Here is a 22776-nt window from a genome sequence, read left to right on the forward strand (position 1 = left end):
AATTGTGAAATTCCAGCTAATCAGCCTGTGAGAAATGCCATCATATACCCTGGGAAGTGAGACTGCAGGAAGGAATCCAGTTATCACAAGGAAACATTCTAGTGCAATCACATACTAAATAACCCCACCTAAAATAAAGAAATTTAAGAAAAACTAGAAACGTTGAAACCCCTTTGGCTATACATCATTTAACACAGCTATTGCTGTAACTGGGAAATAAGGGCTTAGACTTCTTGTGGGAAGAATAGGTTCATGGGAATAAAGCAAGAGTAGAAATTCAGGACCACTCACCATGTCCTCTGTCTCCCTTCTATCTTTTCACTCCCAGGGCCATGCCTTCGCCCTGCTGCCTCCCACCTGCCTCCCGCCCCACACTCCACTCGGTGGCCACGGCAGGGGCACTGCAGAGTCCACCCCGTCCAGTCCTCAGCACAACGACGCTGCAGATCAGGCTCTAACTCCTACTCAGCAACTTCAGGGGCAGGTGGACTCCCATGAGAACGTTTATTCCCTGGGCCAGGCTAATTGCTAGCTTCCTTTCCAAATACCCCCAAGCAAAAGGATTTGCTGTTGTTAGTCCAGTGAAGGAAGGGCAAATTTTATAAACTGTATTAATAAAATTTATTAATTTTATTTATTAATTTTATTAATAAAATTTATTAATTTTATTTATTAATTTTATTAATAAAATTTATTAATAAGAAATTTTATTAATAAAATTGTATTAATTTATTAATGATTTAATAACTTAAATAGTTATTTGATCAGGTAATACATGGTTAGAAAATGACACCTGAAAGGTACACAGTGAAAAGTCTACCTCCTGCCCCTCCACTCCCAAGTGCCTAGTTCCCAACCGGAAGAAACCACTGTCACTAGTTATTGTGACTCTTTCTGAAATATTTTTTATATACACAAGCAAGTATAAATGTGTTTTTCTCCCTCCCAACTGTTCTTTACACGTTTTTGGTTTTTACACAAACGAAAGGCCAAACACACTCTTTTGAAGCTTGGCTTCTTCCATTTAGCAATGGATCCTGGAGTTCTTCTGTATTCAAACGTAAGGCAAAGGCTTCCTCTTTTTCTCCCCACAGTTACACTGCCTTTCACATTTTTGACGTATTGTAATTCAACAAGTTCCCTTCCAATGGACAAGACTGTCTTCGGTCTTTTGCAATTAAAATGAATGTTTCAGCCAGTAACTGTATACCTATATCATTTAGCACGTGCTCAAGTGAAAGCATAGAAAACGTCCAGAACAAGAATTGCTGGGACAAACAGCACCTGTGGTTGTAATTTTGACAGATATTATTGAACTGCCCTCTAAAGGAAGTATGCCCTCATACTTCCACCGGTGACACGTGCAAGTAGTGGCCTCATCAATGAACAAAAAAACATAGAAAACCCAAAACAAAACGATAAACACTCAGAATTTTTGCCAACCTCGTATCTCATCGTAGTGTTATGCGACCTTTCTTCTTACTATTGTGAGGTTGAGTGTCTACTCACACGTGTAAGAACCACTGACATGTCCTCTGTGTAGGCTATAGAGCCTCTTTATTTATTAGGTATATTAGCCCTTTGTCTATGCTAGGAGTTGCAGGAAAAAGTTTTAAACTCATTTTCACAGGTGTGAAAGGAATGGTTCTTTACTTAAGGGCACACTGTAAACTTTTATTTTTCATTCAGCTAATATTTATTGAGGATTAACCATGTGCTTATCATGTGGCTCCACCCAAGATCAAAACTCACTCTGAATGCTGAACAAGGCAGGCTCTGCCTTCACAGCTTAGAATCTAACAGAACAGTCAATTAACCAATTGAATACACCATGATGGTAATCTGAGGTGAGTGGGTTTCATCTGGATACAGCAGTTACAGACTCCTCTCCCCAACAGTAGTTGGTAATGCCTGTTTTCCAGATGGCAGGTGGTATGCCACAGGGCAAGGCCATGGCCAGCTGCGTCAAGGGTCCAATGACAAGGTGAAAAACAGGACAAGAAAATCTAAAAATGGAAGCACTGAAAGATTTGCCTTTGATCGATTTGGATGTTTTGTCCCCACCAAATCTCATGTTGAAATGTGATCCCCAATGTTGGAGGAGGGCCATGGGGGCGGGCCCCTTGTGAATGGCTTGGTCTCCTTGCAATAATGAGTGAGTTCTTGCTCTATGAGTTCACACAAGATCTAGTTGTTTCACCCATTGCCCGTGTGCCCCGAGAACACTCTTGTCTCTCATCCTAATGGAACACCATTTACATTTCTATTACATTAGGATTAGAGACGAGTTGTTTAGAAATAATTCCAAGAACAGTTCTTATATTTTGTTTTCACACTGAAAATCAGTGAGATTTGCTTCAGCCTCAAAGAACATGTTTATGTAAATTAAGTGAGCACCAGCAGTGAGCTGCACCTTTTTTCCCTAAATGGGAAACAGGTTAAAAGAGCCTGGCATCTCCATCCTCTCCCTCACTCCCTCTCCATCCTCTCCCTCGCTCCCTCTCCATCCTCTCCCTCGCTCCCTCTCCTGCCATGCGACATGCTGGCTCCCCTTTTGCCTTCTGCCATGACTGGAAGCTTCCTGAGGCCTCCCAGTAGCAGATGCCGGCGCAATGCTTCCTGTACAGCCTGCAGAACTGTGAGCCAATAAACCTCTTTTCTTTATAAACTACCCAGCCTCAGTGTTCCTTTATAGCAACACAAACAGACTAACACAGCTTAATATGGCAGCAAATGGATTCTTACATGGTATCTTTCCCAAGAATAATGTTTCAAAAGATCTCAGCTCCTCTGTGCAATTACATTGAACATTATATAATGTTAGCTGCTGTCCCACAGAATGTAGGAGCAAACGGTTCTGATCTAACATTGTTTATTCTAATGTTTGGTGAGCTGGGAGAGGAATGGGAATCGGACAAGAAGAAGGAATACCAACAGTTATGGAAGCCTTTCATTTAGTACAAATGAATCATCTAATTTTAAGGTGCTCTTATGATGAACATTCATTTATATTAATAAAACCTTCGAAAAATTCCCTACTGCAATGCTTGTAAGAATAATATAAGACATTTTAAAACAACTGTACAGGTATCTGAATTTAATATAATGTAAGGTATTTCTATTAGTCTATTTGGGTTTCTTATATCTGTTACTGAGATCACAAATGGCTCCTGACTAGTGGCGTCTAATTTGGTGCATGAATGCCTGATAGTCGATCATGCTGTATCTCAAATAGGAAAATGGTAAATATCCACTCCAGAAAGTTCAGAAATGCAACATACTTAAAATTTTAGATGCTTCGTCTTAGGAAAAATTATTAGCAAGTATTTTATGGTTAATTAACAGCCAATCCCTCTTTCCAGACCAAAGTTTAAATTTCATCAAAAAAGGTATACTGATACTACTTTTACTGCAAATTCCATCTTAATGAAGTTCTCACAGAATTTTTTTCTGTGGCACTTTAAAAAAATTCAACCACAGAAAAAGTAAAGCTAGACTTGAACTAAATATGTTTAATAAACACTGACCTGCACCCAATGACTTAAAAATCAAATAGCATTCCTTTAAATGTAATATATATTTTAATTATTAAATTACTGGTAGTTACTGTAACAAGCAAAAGCGACGATGGCTGATAATACTTAGCACCAGTATCAACACAAATTGGGGAATTTTCCAAGAGAAGAATGTTTGAAATTATACGAGCACAAATTTAAAAGCCCAGCGGCAGTGGAGGGAGATACTTACTGTCGTCTCGACCAGACTGAAAGCTGCTGCCCCTCTTCAGGGACGCTGTCTGACTGAGATGGCCCAACACTGAGGGACGTGTATCATTATCAAGATCCAACATGGGACTGTGCAGGCCTGGGTTACCTGGGGAAGAAAGGAGACATATACAGAGTATATAGCATGCTCTATATACTCTTGCTTAGTTGATTTAATGGTCTGCGTCTCTGAGGCTATTTCTTGCTCAATTGTTCCACTCTTAAATAAGGCATTTATTAAATAAAATAAAAACTATTTTCTCTAAACAGATTTTAAAAGTCATTCTCAGTTCAGCAAAACTGGGTGGTGGTGGGAGGATAATGCTATAAACACAAAAAGTAGCAGGAAAAATCACATTTTGCAAAACAACTTTTGGCACTAGGAAAGATAATGGAGTTCAGATTCTGTTTCTTTAAATGTAGCTGACTTACACATTTTTGTAGCATAAATCTCCTCTGACTTCTCCCTTAATGCCACACTTCACACTTAAATCCCCAAATCCCACCATTTGTTTTTTGGACACATGGGATTTCACTCCCTATGGCGTTTCTTGATGCCAGTCATCTAGTGCGGATCCTTTTCACCTCACACTTCATATGCCAGAAGCCAGAACATTCTACTACTATCAAGAAATTGTCTTCATTGTCTCACACTCAAATACTGCTTTTTTGATTCTCATCTGAGAAGTCTTCCAGAAAACCGGCAGGATAAAGTCTACCCCGATGTTTTCCAATCCAAATTATGCTGAGAATTAGGAAACAATTTTTCTAAAATGGATCACAAAAGCCTTTAGGAATAGAATTCCATGTTGCCAAGCATGTTAGTAAGGACATTGGCTTGAAGAGGTAAAATTTACCTTGTTAGTCTAAAACACCACTCTTTAGCTGAGTATTCAAAGAGCTTCAAAATAAACTGAATTCAAAGCACATTTACAGAGTATTTACAGTACTGTGCACAGGACACTTGAATATTCTCCCTACAAAAATACACCTTACATTTTGCTGCCTTATTTGCTATCCTCTCTACTGGAAAGGCCTCACTCATTTTTTCTTCTTCATCCATTTAAACCCACATCCTGAAAGATGCCACTTGAAATACAGCTATTACACAAGGTCACCTCTTCCTCTTATCTACCTAAAGTGCTACCTATCTTTTCTGCCCTCTGACAGCAGTGAGAATGTATATAATTTATGTATATAATTTAATCGACTTCACATTCTAGAGTCTGTAGTTCATTAACAGCTAGGTATTGCCTATCTCCACCAAAGACTGCTGTTTTCTCAGGGATAAGAAGTAAATATATCTCCATGTTCCCCGCAGTCATTGGACCTTCCACAAATAACTCCCACCACATGTAGTAAGTGACTGACACTAAAAAATATATTTTTTATTTTATAACTTAATAGAATATTAAAAGCCTATGGAGTTGTTTTCAGGTGCTAATATAAAACATATTTACAAATTAAAGTAATATTTTGGTGCCTCTGATAATGCAAACTATTCAGTAACATTTAACAGGTATTTATTGAGCTCCCTCCCGCATGTGAGGAATTGCAGGCCCGGGGGATAAAGTGATGAATAATATCTAAGGCCCTGCTCTCAAGATGTTTACATTCTGGTGGTGGAGGCAGAAAATAAACCAATAGATAAATAAACAACAAAACTATAGCAAAAAAACGCTAAGCAGAGGAGGTAAACAGTGATTGTGTGGTGAGAAAAGGCTTGATCTGACTGAGGCCCTCCTATCGTGTGCCCCTGGACGTGACACACTATCATCTCTCTCTCCAGATCCCCACAAATTCTAGCTGGTAGGTCTTAGATAAATAGAAAATAAATCATTTGAACAATTTTTTTAGTGCAACAGAAGTTTTTTTGAAGACTTATTATGTTTTCGCCACCGTGCTAAATAAATGCTGTGCATACATTTGTATTTTGGAAAATATTAAAGCTAAGATAAGAAGACTTATGAAATCCACTGTGTTACCAAAAAAATGTGACAGAGTAAAAAAATACAGTGAAGAAAGTATTTTTTTCTAATTGACTTTTTTTCATATAAAAATGTTTGTGTGGATGTTCTAGTGATTTATGACATTTTCCTTTGAAGTTTATACAGTTGTCACTTCTATCAATTGTGGAATTCAGGAAATGAATATCAAAATATGAATTTTCTAACATACTTTAAAGAGAAAAATAAAGGGGCCCAAACTTAGCATCACATTAAAAATACATATAAAAACTTCTAATTTATATTAAAATGTACATTTTTAAAGTATAAAAAAAGAATGCTTTAAACTGTTACATTTCACTTACTCTTGAAGGTTTTTAGGACTATGAATTTATGATTAAGAAGGAAAACACTTCCTAGTTTCCTGAAAATACACATATACCATTCCTGCAAAAATACAATTATTTCAGAAAAAGTTTTCTCCTCATAACTGGTATTTTTATAACTTTAAATTGTTTAATATTAAACCATTTGTATAGTTTAAGTACATCCTGAGTTTTGTAATGGTTAAAAGATTGATTTATCTTTTCCTTTAATAACAGAAACTGTATTACTATGCTTTTGTTCTATTAGAAACCACATCATCAGTTTTCTATATAAGGAAAACAAAGGTAACCGTGAACAAATTTTCCAATTGGTACCCTGGCATTACCAGAAGTATAACACAGCAGCAGGGAGCTAGAACAGCACATGCCCCTCCGGACTACCAGCATCTGGAATACATTCGGAAGATGTATTTTTGCTGAGTGTCCAGAAGGTAGCGCTTCACAGCTGCACACAAATGCATAATATGCCCTGTCAACTAAACAGTGGGTACTAGCTTAGAAATGTATTTCTCTCCCTAACACTCGTACTTTTCTTACTGTCAAAAAATAATCTCAGAATGAGTTATTTTATAGAGAATTAGAAAGCTTATGTTTTGAAGAGAAAAGCAACACAAACATTTTAAATACCAGTTGTCACAAAGTATGTATGACCAAGTGTCAAAAAAAAAAAACACCTTGATAATTCTGACACTCCTTTTAAATTACATAACTTACTATTTCTGACTCACAAAATTATTACAAATATGAACTGGTTTCATAAGTAAGCATTTCTACAAAAAAAAAGAAAAAAACAGTTTCTATAAAATATAAAATCAGCAAAAGTCTTTAAATATTTCACATATCAGTCTATTTTGTTTTGTTTCACCTTACAATATGACAGCAATATCTCATTTAAAAAACTATACACATTACATAAAGCATATGGTGGCCGGGTGCAGTTTTTTTTTTTTTTTTTTTTGAGATGAAGTGTCACTCTGTTGCCCAAGCTGGAGCCCAGTGGCACGATCTTGGCTCACTGCAACCTCCAACTCCTGGGTTCAAGCGATTCTCTTGCCTCAGCCTCTCAAGTAGCTGAGACTACAGGCATGCACCACCATGCCCAGCTAATTTTTGTATTTTTAGTAGAGACTGGGTTTTGCTATGTTGGCCCGGCTGGTCTTGAACTCCTGACCTTGTGATCTGCCTGCGTCAGCCTCCCCAGGTGCTGGGATTACAGGCGTGCGCCACCATGCCCAGCTAATTTTTGTATTTTTAGTAGAGACAGGGTTTCACTATGTTGGCCAGGCTGGTCTTGAACTCCTGACCTTGTGATCTGCCTGCGTCAGCCTCCCCAGGTGCTGGGTGGGATTACAGGAGTGAGCCACTGTGCCCAGCCCTGGGTGCAGTCTTTAACATCCCGTAGCAACATAAAATTGTGTTTGACTCTGCCCTTTTCAAACTAATGCTGCACTGATAGGAGTTTTCAGAGGTTACTTGTTTTCTTGGCAGTAAATTTTCTCTAGAAATTAACTGTTCCTAGAATTTGTTTTCTGGATGAAAATTTTTAAAAAGCCTTTTTTTCAAGCAGGAAATGATTACCTTGGGCCCTGATGAAAAGGTTATAACTATGTTTTCATTTGGGCCAATACTACCAAATTGTTCCCTAAGTTTGAAATTGAGGCAGGGACTAATTTTATTAAGAATTTCCATGGTCATGCAGTTGGTATCAGGTTCTGTGGCAGCTCACGGAGCCACTGACCTATCCTGTAAAATATACCTGTAAAGATTAGGGCTTTATACTATGCAATTTTAAAAGTCTTTTTAGCTATAAAATTCTGACTCTATGATTCAAAGTTTAAATCAGAAACCTTAAATCACCACTGAGAACAACACAGAAAAGACATTTATTCCGATCACTGTTCGTACAGTTTCAGACACTGATCAGTGGTGGTGTCATTTTAAATGTATAAAAAGTTTGCCTCTACACATGGAGCAAATGTGAAAATTATGTCTTAAAATGGAAATTACATCACAAAAATACAAAAAGCAATAAAAAAGTAACAGTGTGGCCGGGCGCGGTGGCTCATGCCTGTAATCCCAGCACTTTGGGAGGCCGAGGTGGGCGGATCATTTGAGGTCAGGAGTTCGAGACCAGCCTGACCAACATGGTGAAAACCCCATCTCCACTAAAAATACAAAAAAATTAGCCAGTGTGGTGGCACATGCCTGTAGTCCCAGCTACTCGAGAGGCTGAGGCAGGAGAACTGCTTGTACCCGGGAGACAGAGATTGCAGAATGCCAAGATCACGTCACCGCACTCCAGTCTGGGAGACAGAGCGAGACTCTGTCTCAAAAAAAAAAAAAAAAAAAAAGTAACAGTGAAAACTGTATCAGAATTTTATAATATTTGTTATGGACTTCAGCCTGGCTATTTTAAAGATAGTAAGCACAGTAATAAACATACTCAAATGAGTGAGTGCTTGTAAGATCAAAAACATTTGGTTGCAATCTCTCAACATTACCTGAGGAATAACTACAGATTACTCTGAATACAAAACTGCGAACAGGCACATCACCCTACAGTGTGGGAAATCATCACCGTAGTATTTCTAATTGCAAAATTCTATGTGATATTTACAGGAAAAATGATACAAAACAAAATTCTGGAAATAAATATTCTTAGGATCTAGCTATATCTTTTAACTTCCCCACATTAGTATTTGAGTTATTATTTTGTCAATATGTCAAAGAAAACTTACATATGTTATCACAAATGCCTGGAATTAGTATCTTGGAAGGAAAAAAAATCCTTTAACCACTTAACATTAAAAAAAAGACACAACTGTTTTTAACTACTGGAAGTCAAAAGTTAGTATTTTATTTTTCCAGTTAAATACTGCTTCCATAACATATGCTTGCAATATCCTCAAAATTCTTTTTCTAATTTTAAGTATGCCGATACATTTAACAAATTATAAACAAACATAAAATTAGAAAAAAAATACCTCTAGACATTTTAACAAGAGAAAAACAGTTGGAAAATTTGTTTTCAGAAGTTGCAGAAATAATTTTCTTCAGAAAACTAATGAAACAATCCTAGTCACTTCACTAGAAGTGTAGAAGTAATCAAAAATTTAAAATTTATTATTTTTCTAAAAGAAAGTAAACAATCTTTGACAATCGAGACTCTATAGAAAATGCTTATTATACCTAGAATTCTGTAGGACTTCCAGGAAATCATATCAGTCAAATCCTTTCCACTCAAAGCTGTGCAAGTCTTTCTGATTTTCAATAGTCGGTATTTTTTTTTAACAGACTCTATACCACAAAAAGGGCAGAAGAGACCCTTCTTAAGGGAAGCCTGCAGATGCGGAGCCAGAAGAATAAGATTACTGTATTTTCTCATCCTTCATGCCTACTACAGCAAGTTTTCTCACAGTCTACAATAGTGTAGGGAACACTGATCTGCAGCCTCAGATTCTCAGAAGGGTGGCCGACTTCCTCATGGCCCTTAAACACCTTTGAACACATTTTCCTGCGCACAGCGGGCCCTTGTCCTGCGCAGCAGCCCGACCACCCACTGTTGCTTGTTGACCAAACACGGGCCGGGAGCCTCCGCAGACACAGGCAGGATGGGATTCCTTTCAAGCACACCACACACAAGAATTTCAATGCCAAAGCTGGGGGTGGGGGTGGGGGTGGGGTGGGCGTATCAAGGCAGAGTTACAAATTCCTCAGGAATTAGACCTGTGTCAACAGATAAAAATGCTTTTTGATCTTCTGATTATACATGTATACATATACATATATATGTATATATATATATAACATTTGTAAAGTTCTGACAGGGGCATTTCCTTAATTTAAAGAGAATCACTTAATCCAAATTAAACAAAGGGAGGCACAGTTAAGAAGCCCCTGTTAACTCACTCACTCAGGACTGCCCTTCACAAGCTCCAGGCAGCATTTCGGACGTGCATTTCAGTATCATTCAAAGCAAGTGTTCACAAAAGGAAATGTAAATTAAAAGCAAAACTACAGGTATAAACTTTGAAGAAGCATTTATTAGCTACCATTGGCCAGTTACGCGAGAATCATATATTTGTAATAAGTAAGCTGGATAAGTGAATAACCAAAATGAAATGTATGTTTTTGTCAAAGTCCTATGTCTTTTAGCAGTTTCATATAGATTTACATGCAGAAAAATGCTTATAACATATAAAGGAATTACAAAAAAAACAGAATACAGAACAAAAGTACTTATAATTATCAGTATTTTTAAATTACCAAGTAAAGTTGACATTCAATGTGTGTTTGACATTCATCATCAAAATTTTTTTTCTATGAAGGACAGGGACAAGTTTAGACATGAAATGACTTCCGGCTGCCAGAAGTCTTCTTCCAGATGCACAGTAAGCCAGGGCAGTGGAAAAGAACCAGCTGCTACAATCACAAATTGAAAAGGTCCTTTTCACATAGCCTTTTTGGCCTGTCTGATCGAAAAAAGACAGATTATTCATTGTAAGGTGAATAGAATCTATTATAAAACAGGAGACAAAAAAAAAAAGAGACCTTAATCCAACTTTTTCTTGTGATATTCAACAGCTGTTACTTTACTACACGGGGATCTACAAATGAGTGCTATGCTATTCCAAAAGAAATCAAATTCTCAAGTCCCAGGTTACTGACTTCAAAAAAAAAAACTGCTTAATAATTACAAGTATTAATTATTAGTCTTAATTTTAATCTGGAGGATAAATTGCTTTCAAATTAGATTTTAAATCAAATCATTATGCAAAATGATTATGTAAAAACTTGCTGATCTGCATTCTGGTAATTAAAACTGCTTATATAAACATACACTATTCACAAATAACAGTAACCGTTTCTAATGATATGCATTTCAAGTCTAAGTTGTGGCATATGAAATATCACCTGGGTTTTTTTCTTTCTCTGAAAAAGTGACAAAAGGAAAAGGAAAATCAGACCACTGGCTTGCTGGAGGGAAGATAATTCTGATTGCAATCATAAACTGGTATCTTCTTCCACTTCCCTCTCCTGAATCTACTTTCTCACTGTGTGCACATACGCTGCATACACAGCACAGCTTATACATCTTAAAGCAGGTAAATAAAACCCCACTAAGCATTTCATCTTCCAAAGACAATTTTGAAAAACTCTGTCATCACAGCATGCAAACGAACAAGTGCACAGCAGAAGCCTTCCCTGGAGGTCCGCCCACTGGCAGCCGTACACAGCTCACAAAGGCACCAGCCCTGTGCTGAGCTGCAGGGAGGGCAAGATGGAAAGAAACTAGCATCTCATATCTGTACTTGCTGCAGTTGTGCCTTTCCTTTTTTTAAACCAACCTCTCTCAACCTGGGTTCATGCTGTGATAAATATTCAGGAGAGAAACAATTTTTTAAATCTCTAGAAAATTAACTCCATAAAAAAAGAAGCTTCCTAATGTACAACCTCATTATGATAACTTTAAAATTAAAATTATAATTTTATTAAAAGATTTAGCATATATACAACAATACACTTATACTGACTTTTTAACTGTGAAATTATTTGCGTGGTTCCACAGAAAATTCAATGAATCTGCTAATGGTTTCCGAATGGGGGCTGTAATTTAATCTCGCATACAGGAAGTCTACCTGACCCTGCATTATGGTAATACCAGAACTACATGTAATATTAACCCCAATAATATTTGTAAAAATGATATAAAATATGTACGTAAAGGTCCTAGCTGTATTTTTTTAAATAGCAAGATATAACAGTTTAATTATACTATGTAAATTCAAAATCATAAATTGTAATACTATGATTTATGCATGTATGTTATGAGCTTGTGTTGAAAATATGGACTTTGTGTATCTTAAGGTTCTCAGAGTAACATAAATGTTTTTATTTCTTTCAGCAAGTAATTAATACTCTAGTGAGTGTCAGAAATTATTAAAAGGGCAGATATATAGCACAGCCTGTTATTCAGTTTTCTTTCTATAATAGCTCAGATGGAACATACCATCTCTAAGTTTTCAAAGAGAACCTGAGCCGGGTATAAATGTCTTTTCTTCTGCTCTGCGGCTATTCTCGAGAACTTACTGCTTACTTAACAGTGTGGCTCACGTTCTAAATGTTGCCTACTGAACGCTAATTCTAATGATGTCCTTTTAGAAGTTCTAATTAAGTACATCTCTGAAAGAAGGTAACACTTTCTCTGAGTAGCCTGATGCCTTCTCCCTTAAGTTATCAGACACAGCCAGCATATATTTTAACTCACATTCAGAACAAAGAAAACACCTTTGAACACCACCTTTAAAAATCCTGTTTGTGAATGTCAGCAGGGGGTTAACCAAAGGCTTTTCCTGGCAGGAAACCTCTGAAGACTCAGTCTAATTTTGGACCTATTTCACAGGAATTTTAAGAGACGGGTGACACTTCTTAATAAGGTAGTAAAAGTTTCACATGTATAACAATTCAGAACACAAGGCTGCTTTGAACATAGGGGAAGAGAAGCAAAGTGGTTAACCTGTTCGGGCTGGAAAAACACAATAAACTCTTCCATCAGTATTTAAAAGGTTTCAAGATGAGTTTTTAAAATATTAACCTTAGTTTTGCTCTTGTTTTTCCCATCTTTTTTCACCCTTAGAAAAACCTAAATGATCATATTTGGGCTACAGAGTTAGAGGATGCAAGAGGCATGTGGAGCGTTTGGGGGTAAAGGACCAGGTGTGTGTAAGGTGCAAGGGTAAGCTCCTGTCCTGGCCTCGTGTTATATTCTGAAGGGCACCATCTGCTAGCACCGGTGTATATTATTACTACAAAAACGAGTCCAGAGAAGGATCTAATGCAGGACTCATAGAAATATCAACTGTACGGCAAACTCTGCTGCCAAATGCTTCATCTACAAAAGGAGCTTTCTTGGAAAAAGGTAGCTTTGTATGTAGGACTGCTGTCTCTGAAAATCTGTCACCATCTTTGCTCATAAAATTTTCTCTGAATACCACAGGGCTACATACAATTAACATTTTTTTCCCAAACCACCAAAGTGAAAAGCAAAAGTCTTTGCTTTAAAAAAGCAGACTTAAAAAAATATTTATATGTTAGATTTCTTAGATTCATGCACAAAGACCACATTTACTTTAAAAAGACATCAAGAATTATTTTTCCGTTTGAAATATTTATAGTCTATCCATTTAAAATTACATTTCATTTCACAAAGCTATTCTTGTTCTTATCCATTGTTCTGCTAGTGGATTTACCTAAACAATTTTACAGTGTTAGTAGTCTAAGTACAGATATTATAATAAAGGAACTACTTAAAACTTGTTTTCTTTATATTGGAATGTAGTAAGCTTTCATTTTAAAAGCAGGCTCCTGAGAAAACCCGCATAAAAACAATGTAGCTTTATTAACAAAGTACCAGATAAAATGTAGGCAGTCCTTTTCCGCAAATCATTTGTAAGCAATTTCTTACTGTAGTAATTGTGTTTTCAAATGCTCTAGCCTTCAGTAGACAGCTATAATCAATTCAAGGAAACAGCAGGTGCCAAGCAAACAAGTAAGTACTCTGTCACTGAGCCCCGGGCATCAGAAAATAACCAGACACACTCGAGTCAAGAGAGAGGTGGCATCTGCTGCAGGCTGCTGGCTCTGCAGCTTTACATCCAATGTATGTGCCATGAGTTCCTTTGGCTCTGATGGGGACACTGCGGGCCTTCCCAGGGACAGCCTTACATTTCCCAGGATCCCTCCTAGGGGACTGGATGCTCTCTCACTCACCTCCATTTTCTTAACTTGCTCATTCTCAGAGCATTTATTTACATTGCACATATAATTTTAGAAGTGAGTGATGAGGTCTGTGTAAAATTTCCTTAATGAAATTCACCTATGTATAGCAAAATAGCATAAAAGTAATAAAGACCAGAAGCACTTCATCGAGCTTGGCTAGTTTCAGGTGCAGCTCTTCATGAATCCCCAAATACCAGCCAGCCTTCCCTTACCAGGGGAATGCTCACCTGCTCTGACATCACACTGAGAAATCCTTTTTGATGCAATATTTGCTCCAACAATTTAACTCAGAGGGAGGTGTTCAGTAACCTATTCCATAACTCACTGGTCTGGAGGGAGTGTGATCAGGTGAGAGGGGGAGCAACCTGGACACCCACTAGTCCCACCCCTACTCAGGATACGGAGGACGTGTCTGGACACCCACTAGTCCCACCCCTACTCAGGATACGGAGGACGTGTCTGGACACCCACTAGTCCCACCCCTACTCAGGATACGGAGGACGTGTCTGGACACCCACTAGTCCCACCCCTACTCAGGATACGGAGGACGTGGTTCTGTCCCGTGGCTTCTCTGAGACACCTTTGTCACATGCGAAATAGATCTAAAGGCATCCACAAAACTAGACAGTTTCCCAGATTTCTTTCACATCTAAAATGTCACAATTATGAGAGGATGCTCAAAGGAAATTCCAAACAATATTTAGTAGGCATTTCCCCATATTACCTTACATTTATGTTATATATAATTAGGACAATAATAAAACATCCACCAAGGGTCCCTCGTCAACAACAGTTGTAGATCACACAAAAGAAAATTTGTGTGTATTCCCAGCAAACTTATAATTAAGGCAAATATTTTATATAAACACACGCACACATACACATACATAGATATGACATTACCTGTAGATGTAAATGTAGATATGTGTATTTTTTTTTTTTTTTGAGACGGAGTCTCGCTCTGTCGCCCAGGCTGGAGTGCAGTGGCACAATCTGGGCTCACTGCAAGCTCCGCCTCCCAGGTTCCTGCCATTCTCCTGCCCCAGCCTCCCAAGTAACTGGGACTACAGGCAAATGCCACCATGTCCGGCTAATTTTTTGTATTTTTAGTAGAGACGGGGTTTCACTGTGTTAGCCAGGATGGTCTCGATCTCCTGACCTCATGATCCGCCAGCCTCAGCCTCCCAAAGTGCTGGGATTACAGGCGTGAGCCACCGCGCCCGGCCATAGATATGTGTATATTAAAGTTAACATGTGTGCAATGATATACACATATAGAAATGATCACCTACAGAAAAATACTGACGTGCAAACTGGCCAAAGCACACTCTATTTCACTAATGGCGAATCCTCCTTCCATCCGAGGAAACGTTCTGTCCGCGTCTGTGCCGCATTTCATTTATCATTTGCCTGTGCACCGAGTATCAGCTCAAGGGCAATGCTATCGATGCACTCAGAAAGATACTGAAGAAATTAAACTTTCTGAATTTGAAACTGGAGTATTTCATATTTAAAAAATATTCATATTTTAGGTAATGGTCATGATATTTTGGCTACAGTTTTTAAAAAGAATCCTTATTTCTAAGAATTACATACTGAATTAATTATGGATAAAATGATGTGATCTGTTTTAGAATAATCCAGGGTGAGGGAGGGGAGAGAAGCAGGTAAGACTGGCTATGAGCTGATAAAATGAGATTGGCTATGAGTGGTAACTGCTGAAGTCAGCGTGAGTACATGGGGTATTGTTACATTATCCTTTCTGCTTTTAAATATAAGTGGGATTTTCCAAAATTTAATAGTGAAAATCGCTTCTGACCTAAGTTCAAAAAACCACCCCAATTTTCCAGTTAAAAGCCTCTCATGTGCTAGAATTACCTACATTTAGATTAGCAGTGTTTACTGACAATGACAGAGGGAACAGTTAAGCATGTTCTGAATGTCAAAAGAAAAAATAAAATGTGAATTTAAGACATTTATATTGTATTGTCATTAAAACTGTAAAGTTCAAAGAGTTGTAAGGAATTGTTTCCACTTTTTTATTTTTTGAGATGGAGTGAGTCTCACTCTGTTGCCCAGGCTGGAGTGCAGTGGTGCGATCCTGGCTCACCATAACCTCTGCCTCCTGGGTTCAAGTGATTCTCCTGCCTCAGCCTCCTGAGTAGCTGGGCCTATAGGCACGCGCCACCATACCTGGCTAATTTTTGTATTTTTAGTAGAGACAGGGTTTCACTATGTTGGCCAGGCTGGTGTCGAACTCCTGACCTTGTGATCCGCCCGCCTCGGCCTCCCAAAGTGTTGGGATTACAGGCGTGAGCCACCGCACCGGCCCTCCACTTTCTAATGAAAAGATGAAGTAATGAAAGTAACCTGAGGCACTGCTCCCATCCCACGCACACTCTTTCCATTATTTCCCAAGTGATGAACAAGGTGCGCAACAAGCTTGCTCAGAGTAAGTGAGTTACAAGAAAGCTTCTGTCACCTTTTCTTTTTCCAAAACACTGATTTTAAGCAATTTAGAATGAATATATATAGCAATAAATTAAGATGTCAGGGAAGGAAAGATGACGGTGTGTTTCCCTCTATCTTTGAGAAAGAGTCAGACCTTTGGTGATGGAATACTGGTTATCAGATATTTGAGGTAAAGATATGACAAGATAGATGAAATTTTCTGGAATTTTTCCAATTTCAAAAAGTCCATATGTTGTCTTCATAAATTACACACATATTCCAGAAATTCAAATATTTTCATACCAAATTAGGTATTCAGTTTGTTTCCTGAAAGTATAAGTAGGAAAATCCTTGGTCAGACCACATATCCTAACTGTATCCAGTGCGGGTGACTGCATTCATCACCACCTTTGCTGGAGAGCAGTGACATTTGTCCAGCACCCGCACGGCGTCTGGAACGCATCTCAATGCCAATCTAGAGAACTGACCACCGAGCACCCGCACGGTGTCTGGAACGCGTCTCAATGCCGATCCGGAGAACTGACTGTCGTTGTTTAGGTTCAACTGAGATTTCACCTCCTCTAGGAAACTTCCCTGGACTTCCCTCAACCGGACTGCACCCTCCTATCACACATTTTCACACAACTTTGTACTCCCCACTACCTCACACTTTTCACTATTCCAACTGAATACATGCCTATGTGATTTTTTAGATGGTGTGTTTCTCCCTAGACCCCAAGCTCCAAGAGGCCAGCTCGCACTGCACTTCCGGCTCCTGGCACAGCAGCCAGCACCCTGGTGACCAGCCCTGGCTGCACCTGAATCGCCCAGGAGCTTGAAAATGCCTGGAATCCAGCCACAGAGATTAGAATGTGCTTGGCACGGAGGGAAGGGGTAAGGCCAAGAATTGATAACTGGTTGTTAAAAAGCCCCAGTGGACGCGTGGTGGCTCAAGCCTGTAATCCCAGCACTTTGGGAGGCCGAGGCGGGTGGATCATGAGGTCAGGAGATCGAGACCATCCTGGCTAACACCCTGATGGGGTGAAACCCCGTCTCTACTAAAAATACAAAAAAATTAGCCGGGCGTGGTAGCGGGCGCCTGTAGTCCCAGCTACTTGGGAGGCTGAGGCAGGAGAATGGTGTGAACCTGGGAGGCGGAGCTTGCAGTGAGCCGAGATCACGCCACTGCACTCCAGCCTGGGCAACAAAGCGAGACTCTGTCTCGGAAAAAAAAAAAAAAAAAAAAAAATCCCCAGTGGACTCTGATGGGCCCTTAATGTTGAGAGCTCTGCCGAACAGAGTAGACTCAAAAATTATTAGTTGAATCAACAGAGAAATAAATATGTAAGGCTTTCTAAATATTCCCAAAGATCGCACACTGTGTGTAACATTTGCTGTCATTTTCACTTGCTAAAAACATAAAATAATTAATGACATTAATGGGGATGTTGACATGGCTTCAGCAGAGATATTTGGGTTTTCTTAAATATCAAGCATAGAAAAAAATGGAATCAGAGCTGGAAAGTACTCAAATCCAAGCCAACTAATTCATGACAAAACTATGCTAGAAAGAAACAACGGCGACCTCTCCATTATACTTCCTTCTCTACAAAGATTGCTCTCCTGTTACAGCTCCTGATCCTCCCAGGGACCTGATGAGGGCCATTACTCCTTTTCATGTCATCCAGTTAGGGGCTCAGGTCTCAGGCCCTGCATTTGCCAGAGTCACCACCAACAGCGTAAGAGCAATCCTAAGGACATTTCTCTTTCATCTTCTGCTTCATCTTGGAGATTTTGCTGACCACTCCCTTCTGTTTTCCTCCCGCCATGACCACCCCTTCTTCGTCTCCTTTGAAGGCTTCTCTTCTTCTACCAGCCCCTAAAACATCACTTGTCAGGACTCTTTCCTGAGTTTGCTTCTTTTTCAGTCTTCTTGGGTAAATGCACGAGTTCCAAGGGACCACCTGTATGCCCACCATGCTCAAATTTCTCAGTCTCTAGATCCAACTACTTCCATCTCTACTTACATGTCAGACAACCCCAAGTCAAGCTGTCCAAACAAAGAGGTGGAATCACTTTTCTCCCCTATGTTCCCTAACTCAGTGGCACCATCACCCTAACTAGCTGCCAGTCAGCCATCTGGAAATCACTGCTCATCCCTTCCTCTTCATTTGTCCATCATCCAGCCCTATCAGTTCTATTCCTGAACGGCCCTGGAGTCCATGCTCTTCTTCACATTCCCACCACCTCCACATCAGGTGGGGTGCCTGTCTCCTCACCAGCTTCACTGCTCTGGGCACCCACTATGGGCGGCCAGAGTCGTCATCTTTTCAAAAGTAAGTCTGAGCTTGTCTTCCCCCAATCCACCAACCCCCGCTTAAAATCCATCAGCGACTCCCCATCGCACTCTGGGTGAAGTCCAAACCTGTCACAGCGGCCAAGAAAGTTCGTCTCTTCACTCCCCCTCCACGCTCTAAGCTCCAACCACACAGGATTCAGAGGCCTTCTTGTGCTTGTAACCTGTGCACATTCTCCCTTCCTGGAAGTCTTAAATGCTTTCCTCCTCTATTTCAACTGTCAAGTACAGATACCCTTCTGATCTCAAAAGAGATGTCACTCCCTTCAGCTCTCAGAATGTCACTCCCCTGACCTCAAAACCCCGGATCAGAGGCTACTCCTAAGCACTCCAATGTCACTCAGAACTTCCCCAGTCATATGAAACAGCATATAATATTCTAACAGCTGGCTGGTTATCTGTCTACCCTACTAGTTTGTGAGCTTGCATGAGCCAGGCCCTTGTCTGTTGTCCTGACTACCGTGACTTTGGCACCCAACAGTGTCTGGAGCATAGCAGGCATTCAATATACTCAATATTCTCCAAATGATAGTATACAAACGAAAGCCAATACACCTGCACGCAAATAGACCTTTGACTTCTCTCCCCCAGCTTCCCTCAGGGCCTCCACACAGGTGGTCCCTTTCTCAAGCTGAGGTGGCTAGTAAGCTACCTTTTATCCTTCCAGTTCTAATACGGAGGCTTCTCTGAGACATTCCCACACCAGCCATCTAAAGCATTCTCCTCAGTTACTCCCTTCTGGAACATCTTGATTTTCTTTTTTTCTTTTCATCACATGTCCCAGCATTTTATTTGGTTAGTTATATGTTTAGTGGCTTTTCCTTCCTCTAGCGGTAACTCTGGGAGGCAGCGGCTATGTCTTGCTAGCGATGGGTGCAGTGCCTGGCACAGAGCAGGACTCAACATACACCTGACAAGACGATGTGCAGACCGACAGTTACCAAAGACCAATGTCACCTCCTCGGCATCACGCTGCCTGCCCTGAAACGTCAACGCTGTCCACCAATCGCAAAAACAGACATGATAAAAGAGTTGTCCCTTTTCATTAGTACAATGCTAACCAGTGGCCAAAAAAACCACAAAACAAGCAAAAGACAATAATAAGAGATACCAAGTAAATTAGGTAGTCAGTGCCTTCATCATTAAACATTCCCAAAATGTATCAAAATGACATGAAGGAATCACACGACACATTGGAAGAGAAATCCTTGCCTTTCAGATCTTTCACGTAGCCCTCTTTGCAACTGTGCATGAGCTGAAGGATCCACTTGTGTTGGGCTCCAATGCATTGCCAAGCAGGGTCACCAGGGGCATGAAGGTCAGACAGGTACCTGAAAAAGCAAGTCCAAGGTTGAGGCCAAAGGGAAATGCTGGCATATTTTAAAATCATTACTTTTTAAGGGCTAAAATTTTATCAATTAGTCTTGTCCCCTGTCAAATATTAGTCTTTAATATTTAATTCTCAATGAAATATATTCGAATTTCTTGGCTAGGTGAGATGGCTCCTGCCTGTAATCCCAGCACTTTGGGAGGCTGAGGTGGATGGATCACCTTAGGTCAGGAGTTCAAGACCAGCCTGGCCAACGTGCTGAAACCCCGTCGCTACTAAAAAAATACAAAAATTAGCCAAGTGTGTTGGTGCAAGCCTGTAATCTCAGCTACTCGGGTGGCTGAGGCAGGAGAATCGCTTGAACCCGAGAGGCAGAGGTTGCAGTGAGCTGAGATCTCACCACTGTACTGCAGTCTGGGTGACAGAGTGAGACGCCATCTCCAAACAAACAAACAAGCAAACAAAAAATAAAAAAATAAACAGCAGAGCTTTAAAATTTTTTCATATAAATGATAAAACTATTAAAAACAGCTCTTTGTAAAAAGATAAGGACAATTTGCAGTGATCCTATCTACTTGATGAGCATTTTTCTTTATATTTATATTTAGTTCACAAGAGTTTTTCTACTTAGTTCAGAGTCATTATATTAGACACAGGTGGGAGCCAGCAGATACTGGGCAAATACTTTTAAAATTTCAGATGTTTTTTAATTCCTTTCTGATATGAAATATGGCCACGAGATGGCAGTATGGCACCGCTTTCTAAAACTAGCTAAATGAGGGCTAACCGAACTGTGAAGAGATTTGGTGACAACACTCACCTCTAAAGTCTACACTCACGACTGAGAAAATATTTCTCTAGGAAATATAGTATAGTTCGGTGTTTTCCTTAGTTTCTAAATATTCTTAAAATATATCAAGTCTTTGTCTATAAAACACCCAAATCCATAGAGACCATTTATTTCCATAGAAAAATTTCTGTCAAATATTATTTAAGATTTGGCCCTCAGCCCTCACAAAATATATAAATATAGCAAGCTAAATCCAATTAAATCAACTCCAAAAGCATGTCCAAATGAATTTATTGTCTTAAAACTGTTGTTAAGCCATATGCCATTCTTTGTCTCTGGGTTAGAGGTTTTTGTTCAGCGGTAAATCATCATCAATGGCTCCAGGCTGACCTTGGGCCAGACCTCAATCCCTCAGGGGTGCACCCATGCTTCCAGCCCATTCCTCCAGTAGTGAGTGTGTGTTACTCAGGTATCTCAATCAGCAGCCAATCAGAGGAGAAACAAATCCACTTTGTAATATGTTAGCAACAAATAAAATGCTGAGAACACTGACATTCCCAGCTGATGGGGAGGGACTGGGTACTGTGGAGAGCCGGATATCCAGGCATCTGCAGACGGGCCACACTCAGGCTGCCCAGAGGTGGCTGAGAGCTGCCATCTCCTCCTCCTTGTGACCACCTACAGGTTGCAAACAGGATGCGTCTCTGTGCTGAGAAAGTGGCAGGTCAATTAGAAGGAAGAGCTTTACTCAGATTAAGAAGTCACCAGCACTCCTCCTCATAAATGAGAATAGTATCCTGAGAAGAAAACTACAATCTAACAAGCTACATTTAGCTTGGCACAGGGGATTCATTTCAGATTCCAAAATGCAGTCTGATTCTTTCTCTCACACAAGGCTTTCTTCTTTTATTACCTGAACGATAAATATAACAAATAGTACACTGTGTCTTTCTTCCCAAAAAACGTGATTCTATGCTTTCTTGCTGGGGATGATGCATTTCAGCGTTCTCCCTAAATAGGCTTGTTTTGCCTCCCAACACCTCTGCAACGCTTTCTCCTAACACTTTCACTCACGTAGCCCTCAGATTCGGTGTTAGTAGTAAAATAAAGAGATACTCTTTTAGGGACGGTGTTCCTTTTAATGTTTAAATTACTGAATAGGAGTGTAGACAGTTCGGTACAAGGGTTCTTTCTCCAGGAGTAGAGCAAGAGGAATCAATAAGCTTTGCTTAGTGGCTTTTTATATTATACATCTCTTTAAAATGTTGACTGTGTCCTTGCAAAACCTAATAACAAAAGACTTTTTCTATCATCTTATTAATGGGTATTAAAGTAAAGGAGTTTATAAGAGTTTTGCAAAGCAAGATAAAGTTGTTCTTTTACAAATTCTAGACTCAGTTCAAAAGCATGACAACTTGTGCTGGGCCCTTCAAAAAAGTTTCTTGTTTCCTTTCAGTATGCAGCTAAAAATAAGTAGTTACATTTCAAAACTCTGTTTAGAATGATACATGTTATTGCCATTTCTTTTAAAACTGCATATTAAGAACACTTTTTAAAAAGGCTTTTTAGATTAAAAAGCAATGTAAAGAATGTTAATTATGATGAACACAGGCTCAGTATTTTAAAATTTAAGAATAAAGGAAGTTTTTAGTCATATTCTGACATGATCTTCTCACAGCTACCAGGGATAAGATCACACTGCTGTGGAAAGGAATATGCAGAGCTTTGCTTCCTGCCAACATCAAGACAGAAATAAGGAGAGGGAGAAGAATAGGGAAGATTTAAATTAGATAAAATAGTGAATGATATTAGAAAAAATTGTGAACAACAGTAAGACAATATAGTGGTAATCTGATTTTCCCTTCTACCATGCATAATCTGGACTATGTAAGAAAACTAATACATTTCTGTTCATGATAAAGCTATCTCTATTCCTACTTGATGCTCATAAATTTCAAAGTCCAACAGGTATTT

At 39.3% G+C, this 22776-nt stretch overlaps 1 protein-coding gene across 6 annotated transcripts in view; it reads right to left on the reverse strand.

Annotated features, from left to right (window-relative positions):
• EXOC2 (exocyst complex component 2) overlaps nucleotides 1–22776 on the reverse strand; it is a 205147-nt gene that overhangs the window by 84860 nt on the left and 97511 nt on the right. For all 6 annotated transcript variants that reach the window (XM_031012319.3, XM_055391044.2, XM_055391043.2 and 3 more), the window contains 2 exons: nucleotides 19895–20013; nucleotides 3748–3873 (listed from right to left, as the gene is read on the reverse strand). In XM_031012319.3, coding sequence (XP_030868179.1) covers nucleotides 3748–3873; nucleotides 19895–20013 — 245 coding nt within the window. The remainder of the gene's footprint in view (nucleotides 1–3747; nucleotides 3874–19894; nucleotides 20014–22776) is intronic.

This window comes from Gorilla gorilla, chromosome 5 (genome assembly GCF_029281585.2).
Source record: "Gorilla gorilla gorilla isolate KB3781 chromosome 5, NHGRI_mGorGor1-v2.1_pri, whole genome shotgun sequence".
NCBI classification, from domain to species: Eukaryota; Metazoa; Chordata; class Mammalia; order Primates; family Hominidae; genus Gorilla; species Gorilla gorilla.